The sequence below is a fragment of the Vipera berus genome (genome assembly GCF_964194415.1).
Source record: "Vipera berus genome assembly, chromosome: 2".
Lineage (NCBI taxonomy): Eukaryota > Metazoa > Chordata > Lepidosauria > Squamata > Viperidae > Vipera > Vipera berus.
In genome coordinates, this window is record NC_138203.1 from 18,008,905 (window position 1) to 18,034,932 (window position 26,028).

The window sequence follows — 26,028 nt, forward strand, 5'->3', positions numbered from 1 at the left end:
AACCAGCCAGCAGGAAAAAAAATTCTCATCAGTTCTGTTAGTTATACAGAGAAGAACAGTTACTTTTCTCCTTTCTGGCTTTTGTGAATGGGATTGAATTTAGCCAAGATGGACTAAGAAGTACCTAGTTGGGAAACTCCATTGTATGGCCTTCAGCCTGTGGGCCAGAGATTTCCCGTTCTTGCTCTAGGACAGACATGTCAAACAATCCGGCCCGCGAAGTGGTTTCATCTGGCCCGCGAAGCCATCCTGGAAACAGTGAGGGAATGGCCCCCACTGCCTTGGCCCTGGCCCAGAGACCCTCCTTCTGCCAGAGACCCTCAGATCTGTCCCACTCCTGCCCAGGCCCCCATAGGCACCCTTGATGCGAACGATGTAGAGCTGGCCATGCCCACCCAGTAGGCCATACGCACTCTAGCCACGCCCACCCAGTAGGCCACGCCCACCCTGGCCATACCCACCCAGCCCCCTGAGGGTAACCGCAATGCTGATGCGGCCCTCAATGAAATTGAGTTTGACACCCCTGCTCTAGGAGCAGAATCCATCTATATCTAAATACAATTTACGGTAATAATGCTAACTTGAGTTGGTACGTATCAGTTCACCTCAGTGCAATTAAAAGTCTTACATGTTCATTAACTATAATTATCTCCTTATGAGATGAATTCATATGGATTGAAATAGTTACACTGAAAAGGAATTTTATTTAAAAACTTCAAAAGAGAAAGATAATTGTTTGCAGAAAATTCAGGATGAATGGAAAGGAGCATACATATCCTGTGGGACTAGAAAAGAATTATCAAAAGCGACAAATGATAGTATAATTTAATATTAGCCACTGTCAGAATTCCAGAACAAAACTTGTGGCCTGGATGTCTGGTTTTTTTTTTACCTTGTCACATTTATTTATTTATCATTAATTTATTTGCTGCTCATCTTATCAAAAGGCGACTCTGGGTGGTTATAAGGTTAAATTGCTCTGATTTACAAGAAAAAATAGATAAGAAAACAGGAAAGAAATAGTTCCATCTTTTTCTCTTCAGTCTAGTGGAAAATCCTCCAAAAAAAAGAAAAGAAAAAAAGAATTCAGAAACAAAGAGAAAAGAGGCTTTGAGTTTAATATGGGGATAAAGTGTCCTTTAAAAAAAAATTGAGAGTAAAGGTCACACTGTTTTTTTAACACCTTTAGACATAAAACTCCAGACATGTCTAAAAATACCAAGATTCAAATTTCAAAACAGAATGAACTGAGGTTGTAATCAGGAGGCCAGGTATGAAAAACAGTCATTTGTTTCTATTGCCAAAGTATTATTCCCACCTAGGTCAAGTGAGGATAAGTGTGAGAGAGAAGTGTCTGGATAATGGGATACTTGTTCTATTATGAAGTCAAGGATAATCCCTTGCTTTCTTCCTAGTTTCAAATACACAATTGGGGAGAAAATTAAGATATTTCCTCATAGCTGCACTGTACTTCTGAGGACCATTAAACCTTATCCCATTCAAGCTGAAAAAGAAAGTTGGGTCTCTGATGCACCCACTACACTGAAATTTTACCACACCGCTTCCATTGGCCATAGCAGAATCTCAACAATTCTTTGAAATGGAAAGCTCAAAAAGGTTTATACGTCCTCCAAAGTACAGTCCTCCATGTTTTAGAGACAGCTGTGCCTCTGGCTCTCCTTGATGTCTCAGTGGCCTTCGATACCATCAATCATAGCATCCTTCTGGACTGGTTGAGGGAGCTGGAAGTGGGGGACATTGGTTTGCCTCCTTTCTCTGAGGTGGGTTCCTTGTCCCTGAAGACCACCCAGAAGCTATCGTTGGTTCAGAAAGCAGTGGTAAAGTAGCTATGGAAAGCAGTTCATTTATACCCATGTGGCACAGCTACTCTACAAGCTGCTTCGCCTTCCAACAGGGTTTCAGATGCAATTAAAGGTGCTGGTTGTCACCTTTAAAGCTTACATAGCATAGGAACAGGTTACCCGTGGGACTTTCTTCTCCCGAGAACATCCGATCCCTAGGAAGGATATGCTACAGGATCTCTCTTTTAGACTTTGTCATCCCATGGAATTTACAATTTTGCTTTTTTCATTGGCTGTTCTTGTGCTCTGGAACGATCTTGCCTCCAATACATCAAAAGCCCCAACTGTGGTTGCTTTCAGAAAAGCTATTAATACCTGGCTTTTTCTTTAGGTGTTTGGATCCAGTTGAATGGAGTCCCCTTTTGGTTGTTTAATTATCAGGTTTGGTCATCAATTTATATTTTGGCTAGGTTTTTGAAAGTTATGTGGTTATTTCTTTGGTTTATTGTTTGCTTTTCGCTCTACACCACCCAGAGTCACATTGTTTGACGTGGGTGGCCCTATCATCCATCAAATACATAATTAAAATAATTCTCACCAGCAAGGCCTGTCATGTGGTACAGAGTTGTGTCTTACATCAACTGCCAGAAACGGGCAGATCCACTGCAGTTATTGCAAAAATTCTTTGATGTGAGCTCTTTTCTATTAAGACAGAGGACCATATGAGCAGGCAGCAAAGCTCACAACAAACCAATAGGTACTGCAGAGATATATGCTTCTTCTTAGTTTATTACATATAACTTTAATCTAGACATAAAAACCTTGCCAGCCATGTGAGAAATAAATATGCAGTTATAGAAAAAGCATTACTACTAAAATATTACAGTAGTTTTTCACTTTTTCTTTTTGTAAAAGAGCATGATTGTGACTGACCATGAAATACTACTTAGGAAGGAAGGTATGCAAACGTTGAATGGTTAAACTGCACTATTGCTGAAATAATGTGCCACTTGAACTCATTATACTAGTTGTTAGTTACAGAATCACAAACCAATGCTGACACAAGGTTAGCCATATTGCAACTGCCATTCTCCGACTATTCCTATTTAGTTTTGTCCATTCCGTCACTCAAAAAAAAGCATGCACTCCAAAGTTTGCAAGACTACATCCACAAACATCTGCAAACTCAAAAATCCAGTCTACAGTAATGAGAAGCATTTTAGAAAACTCATTTCTGGATTTACACCATGCTAAATCATAATATGGTTTGCTTTTTCTGGAGTAAAATTAATGTGTGAGGCCAACCAGTTTATGGCTTGACATAACAAGTAACCCAAGGCATTGCAATTTACAGGTAGTCCTTAACTTACAACCACTTATTTAGTGACCGTTCAAAATTACAACAGCACTACAAAAAATTCACTACCTAGTTACAACAGCACTAAAAATAACTTACAACCAATTCTCACACTTACAACCATTGCGGCATCCCCTTGTCACATGATCAAAATTTGGGTGCTTGGCAACCAGCATGCATTTATGATGGTTCCAGCATGCTGGGATCATGTGATCTTCATTTCTGACTTTCCCCAACTAGTTTCTGATAAGCATAGTCAGTGAGGAAAGCTGGATTTGCTTAGTGAGCACGTGATTTACTTAACAACTGTGGCAAAAAAATCAGAAAATTAGGCACAAGTCACTTAGCAACCACTTTGCTTAGCAACAGACTTACGACCCAAATGTGGTCATAAGTCAAGGACTATCTGTATTAACTAAGCATTGTTTTAAAATCTACCTTTATTTATTCCAAAAGAAAAATAGCACTCTTAATCATTTGGCTGGGACTTAAGAGACCATTAAGTTGAAAAATATCATCTGCCTAACTTGGGAATACCTCTGGAGCCAGGGTCGCCAGATAATTCGGGCAGCACTATGTGGTTTTCCTCCACACAGAAAGCTGTTTAGACAGGTCCACAGGAATAGTATGGCCATAGTATCCAGTGACCTAGTAGCTTTTGGACTGGATGGCAAGAACACATGGGGTGTACCTAGAATTGCCTTGACAAGGCTTATTTAAGCCAGGACTGGGGTATCAAGTCTGCTTTTGACTCCTGGCAACTGCATGGACAAATATCCGCAGTTTTCTTGGCAAGATTTCAGAAGTAGTTTGCCACTGCCTCCTTTCTATGGCTGAGTGTGTGTGACTGGCCCAAGGTCACCCAGCTGGCTTCATGTCCAAGGCAAGACTACAACTCCCGGTTTCCTGGTTTCTAGCCTGCTGCCTTAACCACTAACCAAAATAGTTCAGCTGATACATATTATGTGAGGGGAAGAGAGCTCTCTTGGTTGTGACATAACGTTAATAGAACACCTGTCCTACGGAAGCCTAACTAAGGCTGTCCTTTCAAGCATTTCAGCTTTGATCAATTCGTTATTATTTGCTCGGACATTTTAAGATGGTAGGTTTATACCAAACGGTATTTTCACTGCCTTTTAATTTGATGATTATTTTTGCAAAAGTATTTATTTTTCAAAGTACTCAAAGTAGCAGTGTTGCATAGGTATGCAATTTATTTATATATGTGCAAGAATACACAGACACACAGACACACACACACATTTTTGTGATATATTTTAATAAAGGCTAGTTTATAAATATTATATAAATAAATAAATAAATGCATAAGCAAACAAGCTTACTTCCTAGAAATAACTTTCAATGAAGCCAAACACTAAAGTCAAGCCTTGGACATTGTCCATTAAATAGCTTGCAAGCCCCACAAACCGCACCCACACTTGCTTAGATGGCAAGCTTTTCCTGCATCTAAACAGGCCACCTTGGGGAATTCCTATGCAAGAAGCTCCACTATTTCAAGTGAAGCTTTATTTGTTAAATGACCAGGTCTCTCCTCAAACTGCACCATGGAAATCACTCCACTGAAACTTACTACCAAAGAAAAGAACTAGTAAAAAAAAATGAAACAACGTTCAAATATTTTTTTTCATTAAACACTCAGCTAATTTCCGGTTGTTGAAATTAAGAAGCATGACCCAAACAAGATATTGAAGGGAAAAACAGTTACAATTCTGAGCATGAGGTCAGCAGATAGGAAAGAACAAATTGTCTGCTTTTCTGATCAAGGTTTTTTTATTTGTAGTCAGTGTTACTTTCAAAGTTTGCTTCATTATATATAAATACAGCCTTCCCCAACTTAGTGCTCTCTAGATGTGTTCATGTTTCCCATTATTTCTGGGCAATATGTCCATTAGCCATGCTGGCTGAAATGAAGGGATGTAAATTAAAACATCTGGAAATGTCAGCCTTGCAAGGTAGTCCAGACAAGAAGCATACCCAGAAGTACTAGCTCTATCTTTATCCCAAGGTTGCGTTAACAGAACCTTGAAAACCTGAAAATATATTTGGTCCCTCTCACTTTTATGCTCCATAAAACTAGGCAGGATCCCTTCTGAGACTTTTGCCATGTTCCCATTCCTTCTGTGGGCTCAGCTGCTGACCTCTTATCTCACCAACACTTCCTCCTGTCTCCCAAGGTTATGCCCACAAGCCATTACAGGAGAACAGGGGGAATTAATCCAGAGCTATCCCTTGAGGCACAAATGACAAACTCAACTAATAAACTTTGGACACGCTATGGAGAAGGTCCCAGTTCCCCTTGAGAAATCCACAATGCTGGGAAAAGTGGAAGGAAAGATAAAGAGGACAACCAACAAGCAGGACACATGAACTTGATTACAGCAGTGACGAGCCCCCATTGGAAAACCTTGGCCAGGCTGGGCAGATCATCCTGGAGACGCTCAATCTATGTGGTTGCTAAGAAGCAACACTGACATAAGGGCATTTAATTAACCAATGAATCAGCACTAACTTAGGTCTCAGCAGATGACAGCACCTGGCTTTCTCTTAGCTTGGAAACTAAGCAGGATCAGGCTTGGTTAGCATTTTGAGGAGACCACAACGAAAGCCCAGGAGTACAAGCTAAATTGAAAAGTTGAAAGACCACCACAAATCACTTGCATATCGCTACCAAGCAAATGGAAGAATTGTGCCTATGTAATTACCAGGAGGTACCATGTTTCCCTGAAAATAAGACCGGGTCTTATTTTTATTTTTTATGCCTCCAAAAAAGGCACCAGGTCTTATTTTCGGGGAGATTTCTCACTCACCTCCAGCACTGACAGCCTCACCCAGCAGGTCCACTTCTTCTGGGGCCAAAGCAGCAGCTTCATTCTGCAGCTGCATTCTGGCCTGCATTTTGCAGTCAGGCTTTCCGGAAGGCCTATGCAGCCGGAAAGGCCTGCGACTGAGAAATGCAGGCCTGGCCGGAGAAGAAGTGGGCCAGTGAGGAGAGACCTGGCTGCAAGATAAATGGGTGCAGGGCGTGTGGGGCAGCTCCACTCCCACCCTAGCTTGAATTTTAGGTGTGGGCCTCGCCCCAAAACTAGGGCTTATTTTGGAGGTAAGGCTTATATTAGGTCCAGCCCCCCAAAAAACAAGCTAGGGCTTATTTTTGGGGTACGCCTTACTTTCGGGGGAACACAGTAAGCTTATCTGGTGGACCTTTTATAAATCTTATAGTTCAAGAAGACCAAATGATGCTTCAGTCAGTCAGTGTGTGATGCTGTGTCTTGCATCACAGTAATGCATATTCAAAACCAGCTATAGCACGGGTATCAAACTCGATCGTGTCACGTGATGTAACGTGACGTATCATGACGTTTTTGCCTTTGCCGTACCAGGGTGGGCGTGGCCTGTGTGTGATGCATCTGGCCCATGGAACACCAGTTTGACACCCCTGAGCTATAGAGCTCACAGAGGATTCAGACAAACAACTGTTTCTCACTAAGTAACCCATTATACAGAAGAGCAAGTTTCTGAAAACAGCATGGGAAGCAACCATAAACAAAATTAATTTCCACTTTATTAACTATGGGTCTGCTTGCTTCCTTTTTTGCCAAATGTCATAACTCAAATGCTTGTTTGAAAGGTTACAATGACTTGCTTAAAGAGTGACACCATTACTAAAATGTTAGTGTGTTTAGAAAAATCTTGCAATCCAAGAAGACAGAAATTACATTACCATATGACGAACTGTTGAAAAGTTCAATATTGAAGAAAGCATGATCTCCGCTAGTCATTCCTTGCCGATGTGCAGCCAACATGATGTTCCGTATTGCGTCACTGCTGGCACACATGATCACAACTGGTGGAAATAAATGGAAAAGAGAGATAAGAAGCCATTCCTCAAAGACCAGGAACAGACTGTCAAGTTTCTGAACAGCTGGAGACAATGACACAGACGGTCCTCTGGCTGCTTTGTTTTTGTTTTTAATTCATGGCTATACAAAGGACATCAACAAGACCAGGATATTCAATGTGAAAATACAGTCAATGAAAGGACAACTTTCACCAACACGTTTACAGGACAGCAGTTTCTAAATTAACCAACATTAAGCACCTGATTTTATGCAAGCATTAAAATAAATACTAATAAAGATGAACTGTTCCAGAAATTTGCATACTTTGGACCTGTGATATGAGCAAATGATGGACTAGAAAAAACAGCCATGTTTGGCAAAGTTGGGTAAGAAGAAGGAAGGCAATGAATAAGTTGGATAGACTCTGATGGCATCTCTCTCCCTCTCTCAATTTCAGCCCTAGCATCACCACTGCCACGCAAAAAGGCTGCTTCATTGCTATTCCCAAGGAACACAAGTCTTTGGGAACAACGCAATTGTCGCAATGGCACAGTGCTCCTCAGGATCTGCCATGCACTGCTTATTTTCAGCTTGTATTATCTCTCTGCTGAAGGCTCCTGCAACTTACCAAAGGAATCTCATTGGAATCTCCTTAAAAGAGCGGTGGATCGCCAGGGGCAGGTCCAAATGGATGTTACTTGTCCATATAGTGACCAGTGTGGATCTGACTAGTTACATAAAGCATTGGATAGATCAGTGATGGTAAACCTATGACACGTGTCAAAAGCGACATGTCACAACATTTTGAGTGATATGCCAGCATTTACCAACACCTGGCACCAACTATGCTTGAAAGTTCATTCCATTCTCATATGATTTTTGGAGGTTGTGGAGGCCACAAGAGAATGGATGGTGCTTTTGTGTAAATTATGGAACCTCCAAAAATTGCACGAGAATGGGGCATGCTTTCCTGTGGTTTTCGGAGGCTGCAAAGTCTATTGAAGAGCATTCTCTAAAGCTGCTTCCAGAACGAAGGCCTTGTGCAACCTGGAGCAGCCTCTCAACAGAGAACACAACCTGAAAATAAGTGGTGCCTGGTAGATCCTGGGCCAATGTGTTGTTCCCCAAGGCTTTTGCCCCTTGGGAACGGCAATGAAGTGGCCTTTTTTGCACGGCAGTGGTCATGCTAGGGCTGAAATCGAGGCCTGGGCCTCAACCTCAGAGCTAGCCTCAGCTTTGTCACTGAGTGCCACTGTTCAAGGTGGAGGGGAGATAGATAATTGTTTCTCTTTTGTTTTGGGGAAGGGTGTGATATGCCAACAAAGTCTTACGCCCAGTACTGCTCAATATTTTCATAAATGACTTAGATGAGGGTATTGAAGGGGAACTCATCAAATTTGCAGATGAGACTAAACTGGCAGGAGTATTCAACACCCCAGAAGACAAACTCGGGATCCAAAAAGATCTTGACAAACTTGAACAATGGGACCTATCCAACAAAATGTGTTTCAATGTGGAGAAAAGCAGTTTTACATTTAGGCAGGAAAAATCAAAGGTACAAGTACAGATTGGGCGAGACCTGGCTTAAAAACAGTAACTGTGAGAGGGACCTTGGAGTCCTAGTGGACGATCGCTCGACTATGAGCCAGCAGTGTGCAGCAGCAGCCAAAAAAGCTAATACAATCCTGGGTTGTATAAACAGAGGCATGCAAAGTATTAGTATCGCTTTATAAAACCCTGGTAAGACCACACCTGGAATACTGCAGCCAATTTTGGTCACCATATCACAAAAAAGATATTGAGAGTTTGGAAAAAGTTCAGAGAAGAGCAACTAAGATGATCAAAGGCCTGAAGACTAAAACGTATGAAGAATGGCTGCAGGAATTCAGTTTGGCTAGTCCAAAGAAAAGAAGAAATAGCAGTGTTCCAGTATTTGAGGGGCTGCCACAAAGAAGAGGGGCTCACATTATTCACCAAAGCACCAGAGGGCAGGAGAGGAAAGAATGGTTGGAAACTGATCAAAGAGAGATGCAACCTAGAATTAAGGAGAAACTTCCTGACAGTGAGGACAATTAACCAGTGGAACAGCCTGCCTCCAGAAATTGTGGGTGCTCCATCACTGTAGATTTTTAAGAAGAAGTTAAACAGTCACTTGTCTGAGATGGTATAGGTTTCCTGCTTGAGCAGGGGGCTGGACTAGAAGACCTCCAAGGTCCCTTCCAGCTCTATTCTATTTTATTCTAAGTCGTGTTAGGCATTTTCCAAATTTAGATCTTCTCACTTAAGTTATAAATGATTAGTAACAGCCTCCTTCTCAGAGTAATTTATAAGATTATTGTGGGGCAAATGGATAGAAATATTATATATGCAGCCTTGAGTTTATGAACAAAAGATGGGATACATTGTAAATCTAACAAATATATAAACCTATATCAGGGCAAACCAAAAGAACACAAAATAATGTACCATCTTTGAAGTTCTCCAAAATTTGACAAAATGTGACAGAAATAAAAACAAAAAAGGGGAAGATTCAAAATTCAGATAATGTGTTCAAAGCATGAAAAATGCACTTGCAACTCATTCCAAGAGTTAAAGATAATAGAAGACAAAATCCGTATAAATGCTGTTGATATCAGACTACATCAGTTTTAAGGGACACAGAAAACCATTCCTCTTCCCAGCTCTAAAAAAACCCCCAGACTTTCAATTGACAGATTCAAAAGAGATTCAAGCTGTCATAATCTCTTCCCAGAAATTTACTTAGCCTTAAAGTGGACAAAAATATTTTTGGCCATACCCGCCAACTGGGTATTTGGGAGCAATTCTTAAAGCAGGGTGTGAAGCCATTCACTATTTGCCAAGCACATTTTTTTTCAGACTAACAATCATAGTATCGCCTCAAAGAATATTTTTCTTTTCTTTGGATGAAGTTTCCATTTATTTATTCACAAGTCTTCCTAGATCGTAATTGGTCAGCAGTTGCTTTTCTATGTACCTCCAAGATAGGTATGAAATAGTTGTTCACATCAAGTATAATAGATCATTGCAGATCATCTCTAAAACTCTTTATCTGGATTTTTAGACATTTGTTTATCCAGACAATTTATGAACAAATCCCCATTACTGCATATTGTTGAGACTTCCTGAGTAACGTTTAAACTCAAGGTCATTTTTTCTGCAATAGAAAAGGGAATATTTTCTTACTACTGTATTTCTTTTTCAAGGAAGTCAAAAAGAGAAAAATGAGTTATCTAGGTATTTTAAGATCTTTAATATATTGCAATCTCTGAGCTCCTTGATATATAAACATTAATGCTATTGTAATCTGCTTTGTTCAGTTTTTATATCCATGGTTAAAGGCACGGTCAAAGGAAAAGTAGGTTTTGGAGAAAGATGAGCTAGATTTCCAAATAGGTTATTAGAACTTGTTTTCTCCCAAGTAAAGATTTTGGGGAATTAAGTCAGCTCAATGACTCCAAGTTTCTTGGCTTAACATAATTAATTATATGACAATCCACCTGGTAAAAAGATGAGGACTTTTATAACATTTAGGCTGAATAGCCTGGCAGGCTGAATGAAGGATGAACAAAAGTAGACTCTGGAGTTATGAGAATCTGGATGAGGCAAAACAAACCCAGAATAAATACAAAGCCAATATGAAGTTGCTTGTTGTCAACAAACATCAGAAAGATCTATTAATATTAGTTTTGGTAGTTACTACGGATCGTAAAACAGTTGTTTAGTGACTTGGGATTCCTCCGGACTCAGCCTGCTTAAGCAACAAGTAGAAGCCACAGCAAAAAGAGGCTTTCTCTGCACCAATTTATGATCCTACTTAACAATAGTTCATTCAATGGGAAGAGATTTGGTGGATTAATATGAGGCTGGTGGTTTCCACGTCATATAAGGAGAACATATACAAAATGCTTTATAGATGGCATCTCCCTCCGGCTAGACTTGCCAAAATGTTCCCCGGATTGTCGGCCGATTGTTGGAAGTGTGGTAAAGGGATTGGCACGTATTATCACTTATGGTGGACATGTCCGGAAGTGGTTAGATATTGGACGAGGATCCAAAAATGGATAGAGGAAATCACAGGGTGTTTAGTTGATCTTAAACCAGAGACGTATCTGCTTGGCTTCAGGCCTGGAAATATTAAGAGGGGAATATGGTATTTGGTTTTACATATCTTAACGGCAGCGAGGATAGGGTATGCTCAATTTTGGAAGGCAAATCATACCCCGCCGGATGAAGCTATAATTAGGAGAATATTTGATTGTGCAGAAGCAGACACATTGACCAAGAAGTTGAAGGGTAAAGAAGAGACACCAGCATTTCTATCATGGAATAAATGGTATATTTGGATGGATAAAAGATTAAAGAAATGAGGGTGGCTTGGAGGTTGGTCAAAAATGAAGTGATATAGTTTTTGTTAATGAATAAGCTTTGGAGTTGGATAGTTATAAGAGATTTAGTGAGTGGAATATAATTGTCAGTTTAGAAGTAGATACAATTTGATTTTTTTGAAATGGTTTCCAATTTTTTGATTTCTTCATTTTCTGTATATTGTATATGTTTTTTTGTCTTTTTTTGTCTTTGCTGGTGTATGGTGTGTGTTTTTAACATGAAATGTAAATAAAGACTTATTTATAAAAAAAAAACAACAATATTTCATTCAAAAACAAGCTGGACTAGAGTAATGTGTCCAAGATGGGAATACCTCTGGAGGCAACCTGGAAGCAACAGTTGGTACAAAATGCAATGGCTCATCTCTTCAGGAAACAATGCCATCAAGCCGGGTGTTAAGAGGTTTCAAGGTCCACCTGAAAGTGATGCTTATTACAGGTAATCCTTGACTTCCAATAGTTCATTTAGTGACCATTTGAAGGTACAATGGAACTAAAAAAAGTGACTTATGACCATTTTCCAAACTTACAACCAACGTGGTAGCATCCCCCACGGTCAAGTGATCAAAATTCAGTTTCTTGGCACCTCACTCATTTTTACGAGGGTTCCAGTGTCCCAGGGTCATGCAACCTTCTGACAAGCAAAGGCAAAGGAGAAGCAGATTTACTTAACAACCATGTTACTAACGTAACAATTGCTGTGATTCACTTAACAACTATGGCAAGAAAGGATAGTAAAGTGGGGCAAAACTCACTTAACAAATGTCTCACTTGGCAATAGAAATTTTGGGCTCAATTGTGGTCTTAAAACAGAAGCCCTTTGATGTTCAACACCAGGATAAATTGGGCAATGGCTTGCTGAACTCAATCCTGCTCATCTAGCCTGATCATTAACAGCAATCCTGGTTAATGATGTGGTTTATTGGTTCATTTATATCTTGTTTTCATGTTGTTGTTTTTTGTTTTATTGTACCCCATCCATGTCCAATTTTGACTGGGGCAGACTCTAAATACTGTAAAAGAAATGCACAAAATAAATAAAAGTGACAAAGGCAGACCCTTGCTTAGCGTAATGTATCGGCTATCAGCACCTGTAACTTGATTTGCAATGTTGTCATTAAGCTTAAGTGCATATCTTTTGGTTTATATGAAGCAGTAAAATGCTGTCTCTCTCTCTGTTGCTGGTTTGTTTTCCTGAAATGTGCACCATGTCACCACTCCGTTTCCTCAAAATGCTTTTGTTATTTATTAATACTTTGTAGGATCTTGCAGATTGACCGGGGGAAAAATTCCCTATTCAGAAGTGCCAAAAGGAAGCATCCCTCAGACGCTCACCCTGTGCAGCATCACTATAAAAGAATAAAAGGTTAAGCATCACATTTTTTGCTGTCCTTCCAACATTTCCTTTCGGGTAGGCGACTGGAGTTTTAACATTCCTAGAACCAAAGGCCTTAAAAAGAAGGATGATTCTTAAGAAATGTTTTTGTGGGAGTATATCATCAAAAGGAATTGTCTGGGTCAAGAAGAAGCTATCCTTAGTCTGAAAAACAACAGTAAAAAATCCATTTCCCCCATTTAATATTATACAATGTCTTGAGATGGAACGGAAGATATAATGGGAAATTTCCATTTGTTATCTATGTGCATAGAGAGATACAAAGAGTGGTTCAGAGGCCAGTGGTGGTTTATTCAATTACTTCTGTATTCTCCTGTCCATGCCTATATTTCTTTTCATGCCGAGGAAATATTTTGTAAGCTCTGGTAGGAGAGGGAGCAAAATTAGTGCGAGCAAAGGAAATTAAGTATCTCCCTAAAACTTCCAGTTTGCAAATCTGTTTATTTACAGCCTTTTATAGCCATCTATCTTAAAACCAAATTCTAGGTGGCTCAAAGCCAAAGGATAAAACAATATGTATAAACAAGAACAGAAAAACACAGTGCCGCAACCAAACTTCCCCAATGCAGACCCACAAAACTCACCTCCAACTCCAGTTATCCCAATGCTTGGGGCAAGGAGAGTCAGTTCGGCCTAGTAGTTAAGACAGTAGGCTAGAAAGCAGAAGCCATGAGTTCAAATCCCACTCAGCCATGAAAGCCAGCTGGGGGAATTTGGGCCAGTCACTCTCTCTTAGTTCATCCCACCTCACAAGGTTGTTCTTCCGGGTAAAACAGGAGGAAAAAGTTTTGTTGAATATGTTCACTGCCTAGGGTTGTTTGCAAAAATAGAGGCACGGGTGCAAATAAATAAAAAAAGCCAGCTCTTGAGTGCTTTCCAAGAGAGTTGAAAGGTGGAGTGGAGGCCTTCTGAGTCTTGAGGGAGAATAATGTTTCATAGGGCAGGGGATGCCAAAGAAAAGACACATTTCCTAGGTCCTTCAAGATGGCAACTTTTAAGATAAGAATCCTGGAGTGATCCTACCTATCTGATCTGGTGGGACAGGCAGATACCCTCATGCAAAGATGCTTCCACAAATAATCTAGCCCCATGCCATGTAGGGCTTTAAAAGTGATAACCAGCACCTTGAATTGCATCCAGAAATTCCCCTATCAAACTGACACGTTTACCATCAAATCTTGTCTCCCATCTCAAGCTAGCCATCAAATCTTGTCTCCCATCTGATCTGGTGGGACAGGCAGATACCCTCATGCAAAGATGCTTCCACAAATAATCTAGCCCCATGCCATGTAGGGCTTTAAAAGTGATAACCAGCACCTTGAATTGCATCCAGAAATTCCACTATCAAACTGACACGTTTACCATCAAATCTTGTCTCCCATCTCAAGCTAGCCATCAAATCTTGTCTCCCATCTCAAGCTACCATCAAGGTAGTCCTTGAATTAAACCAGTTCGCTTAGTGACCATTCAAAGGTACAACACAGTTGCAGCATCCTCATGGTCCCATGATTTACATCCAGCTGCTTGACAACTGACTCACATTTATGATGGTGGCAGTGTTCCCAGGGTCATGTGATCACCTTTTGCAACCTTCTGACAACCCAATCAATGGGGAAGCCAGGTTAACTTAATAACTGTGTTACTAATTTAACAGCTGCAGTGATTCCCTTAACAATTGTGGCAAGAGAAGTCATAAAATGGGGCAAAACTCACTTAACAAATTTCTCACTTAGCAACATAAATTTTGGGCTCAACTGTGGTTGTACTTTGAGGACCACCTGTACACCTTTAAGTATGGAAGTGCTGGGAATGAGGTTTCCTCAGCATCAACCTTAATCACTAGTGTATTTCATTCAATAATGCCATTTTTGTTTTAAAAAAATCAAGTATAATAAACCGCTCACATCTAAAATACTTGCTTGGAGGGCACTGTATTATCTGTATTTATCATTATGCTATTTACAAAAGTGGCGGGCATTTAGATGACTTAAACTAATTCAAGTCTCCAGGGCCAGAGGAATTATATCCTAGGGTACCATAGAAACTATTTGAGATGATTGCAAAAGCACTGACTGTAATCTCTTGAGAACCTTGGTGGAGATGAGGGCTAAGGAGGCATTAGCCCACTGCCTTGGTGGAGCAGTGGGCTAATGCCTCCTTAAGTAACACCAGCTGCCTGCAATTAGTGCAGGTTCGAGTCCCACCAGGCTCAAGGTTGACTCAGCCTTCCATCCTTCCGAGGTAGGTAAAATGAGGACCCAGATTGTTGGGGGCAATAAGCTGACTTTGTAATAATGCCGCTTGGGGGTGTGTGTGAAAGCCCTAATAAGCAGGCATATACATAGAATGAAGGCTACTACTAAGCTTGTAAGCCGCCCTGAGTCTTCGGAGAAGGGCGGGATATAAATGGAATTAAAATAAAATAAATAAATAAATAAACCTCTGGAGAACTGCTGAGAAGACTGGAAGAGAACAAATGTTGTCCCTGTCTGCAGAAAAGGGAAGAATCAGGAAATTATAGGCCTGTCAGTATGATGTCCAAGGTCGTCAAGCAGCACATTTGTGAGCAGTTGAGTAGAATGGCTATTTATAAAACCAGCGTGGGATTGTCACAGCAAGCCCTGACAGATTAACCTTATCCCCTCTTTTTAACAAGTTACTACCTTAGGAGGTGCATTGAACATAGTGGATTTCAGCAAAGCATTTGATAAAATGTTATGAATATCTACCAGACATGTCACTGGAAAGCAAAAGAACACAAAACTGCATCTCGCTTATTTTGGCCATGTCATGAGGGGGAATTCACTGGAGGAAGCAATTATGCTTGGAAGAGTTAGCGGTAAAAGCAGGGTTTTTTTTGTCATAGAACGCTCAGAACGGAGTTCCGGCACCTTTTTTGGATGGAACCTTGTAGGGTAGGCAAGGCGGGTTGTATGACATGTGTAAGTTCCGGCACCTTTTTGTTTTACAAAAAAAGCACTGGGTAAAAGGAAAAGGAAAGGCCACCAAATCTGACACCATTCAGAGCATAGAAAAACCCAAAGAAGTACAAGATCGGAAGATGTAGCGAGACCTGGCCCATAGAATCACCAAGAGTTGGCCACAACTGAATGGATATCATCATCATTGTTCTCGTCGTCATCATTATCATCATCTTCTGAACATCCCCATTAATAAAATGGCAAAATATGGACTATATGATCCAACTATTAGGTGTACTCCTATCTGACCAACTGAGCACTCCTCCAAATAGTCTACCAACTACACCAAAATCAAGTAGCCTCAAGTGGAGTGTCACACTACTCTGTTCCAAGTGGTATAAAGTTGCAATGAACCTGGATGGAGTTGCTGAGATTTTCACCAGATTTGCAGATCACTTAGGAAGAATGGCTAATGTTTTAGAAGAGAAAAAGAAGATTAAAAAAAAACACACAACCCTTGACGATAAAAACTTGAAGATAGACTTGAACATAAGGTCAAAATGAACAAGTTAAAATTTAACAGAGAGAAGTATAAAGTCTTGTGACTGGGGAGAAAAAAAAATGAAACAACCGAGTAGGATGGAGGTTTAGCAATAATAAGTTTGAAAGAGATCTGGGTGTTGTATTCTGTACATCACAATTTGAACATAAGCCAACCATGTGATACAGCTGAGCAGGCAAATATTTATTTATTTTATTTTTATTTTAATTCCATTTATATCCTGCCCTTCTCCGAAGACTCAGGGCAGCTTACAAGCTTAGCAGTAGCCTTCATTCTATGTATATGCCTGCTTATTAGGGCTTTCACACACACCCCAAGCGGCATTATTACAAAGTCAGCTTAATTGCCCCCAACAATCTGGGTCCTCATTTTACCTACCTCGGAAGGATGGAAGGCTGAGTCAACCTTGAGCCTGGTGGGATGCGAACCTGCACTAATTGCAGGCAGCTGGTGTTACTTAAGGAGGCATTAGCCCACTGCTCCACCAAGGCATCAGTCTTAAGATGCAGTAACAGAGGCATAGAATCAGAACATGGGAAGTAATTGTCTTACACTCCCCTGCCTTGGTCAGTCCTTCTGGTCATTGCAGCTTAAAAAGGACATCAACAAATCAAAGCAAGTTCAGAGAGGGACCATCAAGATAAATGAAGAAGCTGGAAAGCAAATCCTATAAGGAACAGGGAAGGGAACTGTATATGTTTAATCTGTGGAAGAGAAGACGGAGGGACAGTAGAGTAACAGTATTCAGATATCTAAAGGACTGTCATACAAGTGACATGCAAGCCATGCAAAACCAATGAGTTGAAATTGCAGGCATTCCATATAGCCATCGGGGGAATTTTCTCATGGTAAGACTTGCCAACAAGTGGAATTAGCTGCCTCATGAAGTGGTTGTGGTTCTCTTCCTTGGAGGTGTTCAAAGAGGCTGGCTAGTCAAAATGCTTCAGCAGGTCTTACCCCAAGCAAAAACCGGACAAAGATTATGTTTGAGATCGGTTTTTAATTTTATGATTCTACAATAAATTCAGATGTTATTTGAACACCTTGATCTTCTTCTGGAGGAACCACATGGTGGCAACCATTGCTTCTGCCAAAATCTGTTATATTTGCAAAAGTTTAGAAATCTGCTCCAATTATTCCATGATCTAAGCTTCAAACATTTGCAGAAATGGAAAACTTTGATCCGGACATTAAGCATGAAGGGTCAAAGCTTCTCTTGGTCTATTTCGTCTATCTTTTTTCAATGCTGTTGTAACTTCAAACTGTTGCTAAATGAATGGTTGCAAATTGACAGCTACCTGTAATTTAAATCCATTCCAGATATTATAAAACCTTTTGTAGATTTTAATGGATGTGGATGCCACTTTAAACTAGTTGTGGGTAGATCTGACTTTCTTTACATTTGCTGCTGTGAACATCTGGCTTACTCAAGGGATATAGTGAGCATAAAGTATGTGTCAAACACTACTGCAGCTTTCTTATATTCTTGTGTTTGGGACATTGCTTTTACAGATATGGACTCCTTCTCATGTTCTGCAGTGCTTACAGATTTTCTGAGTAGAATCTCATAAGAGCAACTATGTGTTTAATACACACATATCCCATGACAGCTATGAATTCAACCCTTGTGACTGGATCCATATTTCATAAATACCACAAGGACTCCCAGGGAGTTTAAAGAATAACATATTTATTACAGCACAAGCTTTTTGTGAACTACAGTCCACTTCGTTAGTTGTTTATGCCTCAATAAATGTCTGAGTCTTTAGGTGAACCAAGATTTGTCCTTGTTTTCAGCTGCAACAAAATAATAGGGCTGTTCTGGAAATGGTTATTATTTCAGGCAATTGGTTGACAAGTCCATGCCACAAACAATCCAACACAATCCGCCATTTATTGTAACAGTGACTTCCTCACTTTTTACCCCTGCTGAACTAAAGGAGTCCAAAAGTCATCCATGTCTGACCTATCGGAGAACAACTTCCTATTTTGAATAAAAACAGGAAAAATGGGGGCAGGGGGAGCAAAATAAAAAGTGTGCTGATATTGTGAGATAAGTATTTGAAGCACAGGCAAATAATAATACCATTTTCAGAAGGTATTCTTGTGCATCATCTCAATCCACCTTTCATAGCCCTGCTCCAGATGATTTGTCCTCCAACACATCTAAATGGCAACAGATTGGGCAAGACCGCCATGCAGGTAAATAACATGACAATGAGCTAAGCTTTGGGGGAAGACAGTCTGCTATATCTGCCAGATGCCAAGAGAAGCACAGGAAGAAACAGAGGGAAATCCTGCTCATTTTTTCATTGACAAATATAAACAGTAAATGGAAATAGGAGAAGACAGCAAAGGGAGGAACAGGAATTCTGAGGTGGTAACACAGGAAGGAAAGGAACGTAACTTTGAAGTTAACTCCAGACTTATCTGATCATCCAGAGCATTTTTCTAATAGATTCTGTTCGGGGCTTTGTGGTTTCTTCTTGATGAGACATGGTGAGATAGACTGCTTCACTATCTTGTTGTCTCATAAGGGCCAATTTCATCTTCAGGAAATTGCTATTGTATCTATACTGAACTGCAAACAACCACGTGTTGTAATCTAAGGGAGCAAAGGAGCTTACTGATCATAATCCAAGTGCATTTCTTGTAAATGTGCAAACATTTCTGGTTTCCACTTGTGTAACAAAGCAATAAAAGGGGAAAAACTATGTACTTCTAAAATAAGTTACTGAAATGAATAAAATTTGGAAAGAAAAATAGAAGCCAATTTTTATCTGAAATGACTAGATTTCGTTTGAGTTTAGACAGTGATAAGGTAAAGGTAAAGGTTCCCCCGCACATGCGTGCTAGTCGTTTCCAACTCTAGGGGCCGGTGCTCATCTCCGTTTCAAAGCCGAAGAGCCAACGCTTGTCCGAGGACGTCTCCGTGGTCATGTGGCCGGCATGACTAGACGCCAAAGGCGCACGGAACGCTGTTACCTTCCCACCGTAGTGGTCCCTATTTTTCTACTTGCATTTTTACGTGCTTTTGAACTGCTAGGTTGGCAGAAGCTGGGACGAGTAACAGGCGCTCACTCTGTTACGCGGCATTTGGCATTCGACCTGCCAAACTGCTGATCTTCTGATTGACAAGCTCAGCGTCCTAACCCACTGAGCCACCGCGTCCCTTTAGACAGTGATAGGCTTACCCAATCTCTGCTGTAGGTAGCAATTCATAGCTATTATTTATGCTTAACCACCTGTTTCATACAATCTAGATGCTATTACCATAAGTAGAACCAGTGCTTTTTTTGTAAAAGAAAAAGGTGCCGGAACTCACACATGTCATACAACCCGCCTTGCCTACCCTACAAGGTTCCATCCAAAAAAGGTGCCGGAACTCCGTTCTGAGCGTTCTATGACAAAAAAAGCCCTGAGTAGAACTATAAACAAACATGCGTGCTGGTATTTAATGAACAAATAAAAGAACAATGGAGAAACTTATGGAGAAACACAGGTCATAATAGTTTAACATGAAGCTAATCTAACCCCCAAAAAACACTTTTCTAAATGATCAGCTCCAAACATTTCCCATTCTATTACTTCCCAAACTACACAAACATTAGAAAATGTGCGATCAAGGAAAAAGTACATAAAGGAGTTAATATACAGCATCTGCATAGTACTTTACAGCAACTTGCATATGTACATTATCTTACTTAAATTCCTTACAAAACCTCAGAAGTATTATCTCCATCTTCCATACAAAGATAGAATTAAACTTGGCTTCTTACGTTCTTAAAGTTTCTTAAAACTACTTACTGAGGTTTTTGTTGATTGGCGTTTTTGAGCTTCCCAATTTGTAGTTCAAATTGTACCAACTCTGGGTATGCAGGCACATTATAAAAAAGTATAAACCAGAACGATAACAAATTTCAACTTTATATGGTTCAGAGTCATATGACTGGAGCAGTATATAGAAAGTGAAATTTTAATAAACGAATAAATGTTATAATCTATCTGCACCCTTAATTTCAAGCAAGTGAATAATTAATCTTATTGGAAATCACTGTTCATTTTATAAGCATGAAAACAGAAAAGGTATATAACAAAAAAACCACCTCCCTTTTTACGACCCTGTAGTCCCTTAATTCGGGGTAGAGTTGGGGGCAACTAGGTGGCAACAATGCATAAAAATCAGCATGTTTTTGTTTTTTACATTTACTTGTAAATCCTCTTGAGAATTTGATTAAAGATATTGCCATCAATGTCTGTTGTAGACAAATTAAATGGAGGAGATAAGTAAAACGGAAATATGATGGATTGGGATTTTGAAAATTATGGGTACAAGGTAATTTAAGGCAAATTATACAAGTTTACCTGTTAAAGACATTTTTCATGTTCTTTACTTACTCTAACTAAACACAAATCAAATTGACTGTAAATCAAATATAAATATGTAAATCAAATACTAATATCAAGTATGTATTTAACATGCCGGCAGGCAATCTCTGGGCTTTTTTGAATAACTATTACACTTGTTGCAGAGTTGCTACAGTGCACAAGTTACTTCTTTTTTCTAAGCAAAGCACTTTCCACTGAATTCACATTAGTGATGTTACATGCACAGCCCATTGATAGACTGCTAACAGAGGACTTGATGTCATAGGACAAATCTACTAGTCTGTCATGCTGCGTGGCATCATAAGGCATCACACTACTGTCTGACGTGCTATATGCTATATAGCCATCCAGAACTCCCTGGGGTCAATCATGTGGCTTCACTAATGTGAATTCAGATAATATGAATTCAGTGGAAAGTGCATTCAGTGAATTCAATTCAATGGAAAGTCCCATTCACAGTGAATGTGAATTCAATAGAAAGATGTAACTAGTGATGCTATACTCTTTCCCTCATAAAGCCCATATTGCTTTAGCAGAAATTTTATGGCTTCTGTTTTGCAAAAATGTTCCTACTGACTGGATGCTCCCTCCTTGGTTAGGTGCCAAGATACCTTTATATGAAGTATGAAAAAAAGCAGTTATCTCCTTTGTCATAAATTCCATTTTCCCTCTTTTGTCAATTAATACACCACACTGTGTTTAAGTCTAATAAGCAAGCTTTTTTCACATGTAGCACCCCTAGAGAGTGACAGGTGAAGGATAAAAGAGAATCCCATGAGTTCTCAGGTGTATTTGAATGAGATCTTGGGTCTAGTTCAAGATGCATCTCTGTTCATATTTCAGCCTTGTGTAATTCGTAATCCCTTCCTTCCTCCCTCCCTTCCTCCAACAGGAGCACGACCTACCCCATAGAGAATTTGCAAGGACAGCTCAAGAGGAGCAGAAGCTGCAATTGCTATGGGTCCGCTTACCTGGGAATAAGTCTGACCTACTGAACTCAGTCCGAGTTACTTCTGAGTAAATATTTGCAACCAGCTCTGCAAATACGGCTAGAGGTGGCACCCTCCCAGGATGAATATAGCACGAAGCTTAAAATGGAGACGAACCGCAGGCAACCCGATGCTCTCCAGCCGTTTTGGACTACAACTCCGAAAAGACTTGGTGATTAGCCTTGGTGGAGCAGTGGGCCAATGCCTCAAGTAACACCAGCTGCCTGCAATTAGTGCAGGTTCGCATCCCACCAGGCTCAAGGTTGACTCAGCCTTCCATCCTTCCGAGGTAGGTAAAATGAGGACCCAGATTGTTGGGGGCAATTAAGCTGACTTTGTAATAATGCCGCTTGGGTGTGTGTGTGTGTGAAAGCCCTAATAAGCAGGCATATACATAGAATGAAGGCTATTGCTAAGCACATTTGATTTGTGCTTAGATTGTAAGCCGCCCTGAGTCTTCGGAGAAGGGCGGGATATAAATGGAATTAAAATAAAAAAAAATAAGATTAGAACGGGAGTTCTAGTCGAAACTAGCAAAGCCCTATGGTTCCTGGCGCGCCGATCCCGTGACACGCCTTGTCCCATCCACACGCTCCCCACCTATAGATCCACTTGTGGAGCAGTGGCCTCGGGATCCCTCCCGTCCTAGATTGCGCGCTGCTTCACCGGCACTCCGCTCGGCAGCCCCGCTAGGAAACCTGACTCCAGGCACAAAGCCCTGCGAGCGATCCCGCCGGGAGCTCCCCCTCACCTCTCTCGCCGGCCTGGATGGCGCGCACCGCCTCGTCCGCGTACTTGCCGCTCTCTTCGAAGGCGAAGTCGTCCAGGTGCAAGCCGGCCTCGCGGAAGACCAGGTGGACCCCCTCGGCGGCGAAGAAGCAACCGCGCTGCTCTTTGTCGTCGTGATAGACCAGCAGGACGCGGGTCCACTTGTGGTGGCGGAAGAGCGCCAGGAACATCTCGCCCATCTTGGCGTAGCCCGGGGAGACCCGGGTCAGGTGCGAATACTCGCCCGTCTTGGGGTTGAAGCCGGCGGCCAGCGCGCCGGCCGAGATCATGGGCAGGTTCCAGTGCGAGGCCAGCCGGGCTACCGGCGCGGCGGCGTAGTCGCACACCGGCCCCAGCAGCAGGTCGGGCCACTCCCGCCTCAAGGCGACCATATCCACCAGGCTGAAGAGCGCCCTGTTGCCGCAATCCGAGTCGCTGTAGAAAAGGCGGAACTTGTAACCGGCCGGCAGGAGCGAACCGTTCGCCTCCAAGCTCCGCACCGCGTACTCGATGGCCGGCCTGACCCGCGCCAACGAGAACAGGTACGCGTCGTCCTTGGGCAGGAGCACCAGCACCCGGAGCGCGGTCTCCTCTTCGGGCGCCGCAGCCGCCTCCGCGCCCGGGGCGCTGCTCCCGGGGACGGGGATGGCCAAGAGCAGCCAAGCTGCCAGGCTGCCGAAGCAGCAGCTGAGGAAGAGAAGGGACGGCATGGTGGCGAGGCACAGCGGGCGGGAAATTCTTTTTTTAAACGGCCGAGAGGAGCCGGAGGCGCACGAAGCGCGGCGGTCACCTCAGAACGCCGAGGAGCGAGCGAGCGAGCGAGAGCGGCGGAAAAGTTTGGAGGGATCCGCTCGGAAAGGGGCGTCTGTTCCCCCTCGTCCCTTCAGGCTAGTCAGGGTGAATGGGCTTCTCGGCTTTGGGAAAGGGACGGTCTGCAGTCCCACTACAACTTTCCCGCGCCTAGCCTTCCGTGTAACCGTCGGAGCACAAGCGACGGCGGGGCCAGCATCCTTATCCTCTTCTTCGCCCACCTCTTCTTCTTCTTCTTCCTCCTCCTCCTCGTCCTCCCCTCCCCTCCGTCGCCGTCCCCACCCGCCTCCCCAATCTCTCTGCCTCCCGAGTGAGCTGGGTCGACCGTCCTTGCCGCTCCTGGCCTCATAGCCTCTGTTTAAATACTGCGGCTGCAGCCCGCGCACCCGGTCGCCACACACGCGGCGCGGCGAGGCCGGGTTTGCGCTTCGGGGGGGGGGGGAGGGCGGGCGGCTGGGGAGGAGCCATTCCCTAAAGTCCCTCGGCTGGCTGGCTGGCTCCTCCCCGCCCCGCGTTCACACGCCGCCTTTTGCCCTCTCGTTTTTCCCTCGCTTTGTTCTTTGGAGGCTGGAGCGGAGGCGGAAAAGTGGGGGACGGGGAATCCAGGCGCCGACCTCTGTTGGCCAGAAATTGCGCCCCCCCCTTGCTTGGGAATTGCGGCGCTCCTCATCTTCCCGGTGTGTGTGTGTGTGTGTGTGTGTGTGTGTGTGTGTTTGTTTTCCAAATCCAGGCTGCGATCCTGAGCATCAATGCCTGGGAAACAAGGCAAGGTTGCTGGGCCTTGGGCCAAACGTGGAGTCGGATCCATGCGAGTGACAGAGAATCTGCTTTGCATCATGCACAATCAAGGCTCTCTGGGTGGATTAAAGCGTTAAAACACTTGAAGGAGAAACTTGATAAATAACTTGAGATAAATAAACAGTGGAATCGGCTCTTAGAGCAAAATTGTAAAAAGGGTTTAAAGAATGAGACATTTCCTATATGGTTAAGAGAGGCGAGGCTACAGATTGAGAAAGACAGCAAGGCTTTAGTTGTAGTGGTCATATATAGTAAGGATGTAGTAGTGAATGCTGTCAACAAGTGGAACAAGTTACCTCATCAAATGTATTTTCCTTCTCTGGACGGCTTCAGAGGTTGGATCTGAAAGTTCCTGCACCAGACAAGATGGCCTTTTGAGGTGCTTTTCAATACAGGCAATCTTCCATTTACAACCATTCGTTTAGAGACTGTTTGAAGTTACATCAGTGAAAAAAGTGAGTTATGATAGTTGCAGCATTCCCACTATCTCTTGATCAAATTTACGTGCTTGGCAACCAGCATTATTGCAGCATCCTGGGGTTGCCATTTGCAAGCTCTCCAACGAACAAGCAAAGTCTATGGGGGAAGCCAGATTCACTTAACAATCCCATGATTTACTTAGCAACTGCAGTGGTTCGTGTACAACCTTAGCAAAAAACATGGTGAGATCGGGCCAACTCATTGAACACCTTGCTTAGCAACAGAAATTCTTGTCCCAAATGTGGTCATAAATCAAGGACTACAGTACTGATTCTAGGATCCCTTCCATTTGGCCATAAGGGCTACAGAAATCTTGAAAAATGAAATAACCATCAGTAAAAAGAATCAGTGTATGGACTTGGATTTATGGACATTGTATAGAAATACGCATTTTGATCTCTGTGGGTGAAGGCTAGAAACTTGTGAAAATCTTACACTATATACACTTTTAAATATTTAATGAAATAAATCACACCGTATCATGCACAACCTAAAATCTGTATATGCACAGTTGTGTAACAAATTTGTAGATTGTATTTGTTAAGGACTAAGAGCATGTATTCTACAAAAATCAGGAGGAAGAAAGGTTTATGTATATTTTTGGGGAAAAGAAGGAAATGGAAACAGGAAACAAAAATATCCTTCAAAACACATGAAAGGTGTATTAATAGCCATTGTTTCAAAGATGCATCTTGAAACAGCAGCCCTAATCCATATTTTAAGGGAGATGTTTATGAGCAGTTATGTGCCTTACAAACTAATTAAGTGGAACCATAAAGGGTAATACAGAGAGAAAGTGAAATACACACAAAACAATGAATATATATATATCAAATTGCAACACATGAATTCTTATAACAGATTTTTAATGCACCAATACACTCACATTTTAGCAGGAAACATTGTCTTTGAACGTGAGCTTTTATTCTTCCTCATTGTCTTCTTGACTAGTTCCAACTAATGAAAATAGAAATAAACCTTTTGCCTGGTGTTTTATTGTCTAATATGCTTTTCTAAGTTTTATAGCTGGGCGTTGTTTAAAAAAAGAACAAGCCAATCATAAAACATTCGAAACAATAAGAAATGGGATTCCCATGATATTATGAGTTTCAGATAAATCTGCAAAGAATCAGATTGGCTATTCTATACTTGGAATGTATTGAATACCCTTGTTCAATAGAATCCACATGCAACTGCATCATCAGTTGTAAATTAATATATTATATCTATATCCAGCCATAATGTGAATCGATGGAGAAGATGCACAGACTTTAGCGTAGACTTTTACAAGGTAAGCCCAGATTGTGTTAAGGGGTTCATGTTGAAGAGATGTCAAGCAGAGACCACACAATTTGCACTGACAAAGCTGTTGATGTTGCATTTGGAGCTTCTTGTCTCCTTTTGGTTTCTTGCTGTTGTAGACTTACTTCTAAGCAGTTTCCTTTCTTGTTCCTCACCGATAGACAGAAATCTTACTGAACTAAAGCAAC

At 41.7% G+C, this 26,028-nt stretch overlaps 1 protein-coding gene across 4 annotated transcripts in view; it reads right to left on the reverse strand.

Moving 5' to 3' along the window:
* NPR3 (natriuretic peptide receptor 3) overlaps positions 1–23,536 on the reverse strand; it is a 75,617-nt gene extending 52,081 nt beyond the window's left edge. For all 4 annotated transcript variants that reach the window (XR_014025633.1, XR_014025634.1, XM_081321295.1 and 1 more), the window contains exons 1-2: positions 22,434–23,536; positions 6,902–7,024 (exon numbers count right to left, since the gene is read on the reverse strand). Coding sequence is in view for 2 of the 4 variants with exons in the window: in XM_081321295.1 (XP_081177421.1) it covers positions 6,902–7,024; positions 22,434–23,160 (850 nt within the window). In the remaining 2 variants the exon portion in view is untranslated. The remainder of the gene's footprint in view (positions 1–6,901; positions 7,025–22,433) is intronic.
* Positions 23,537–26,028: the final 2,492 nt, after the last annotated feature.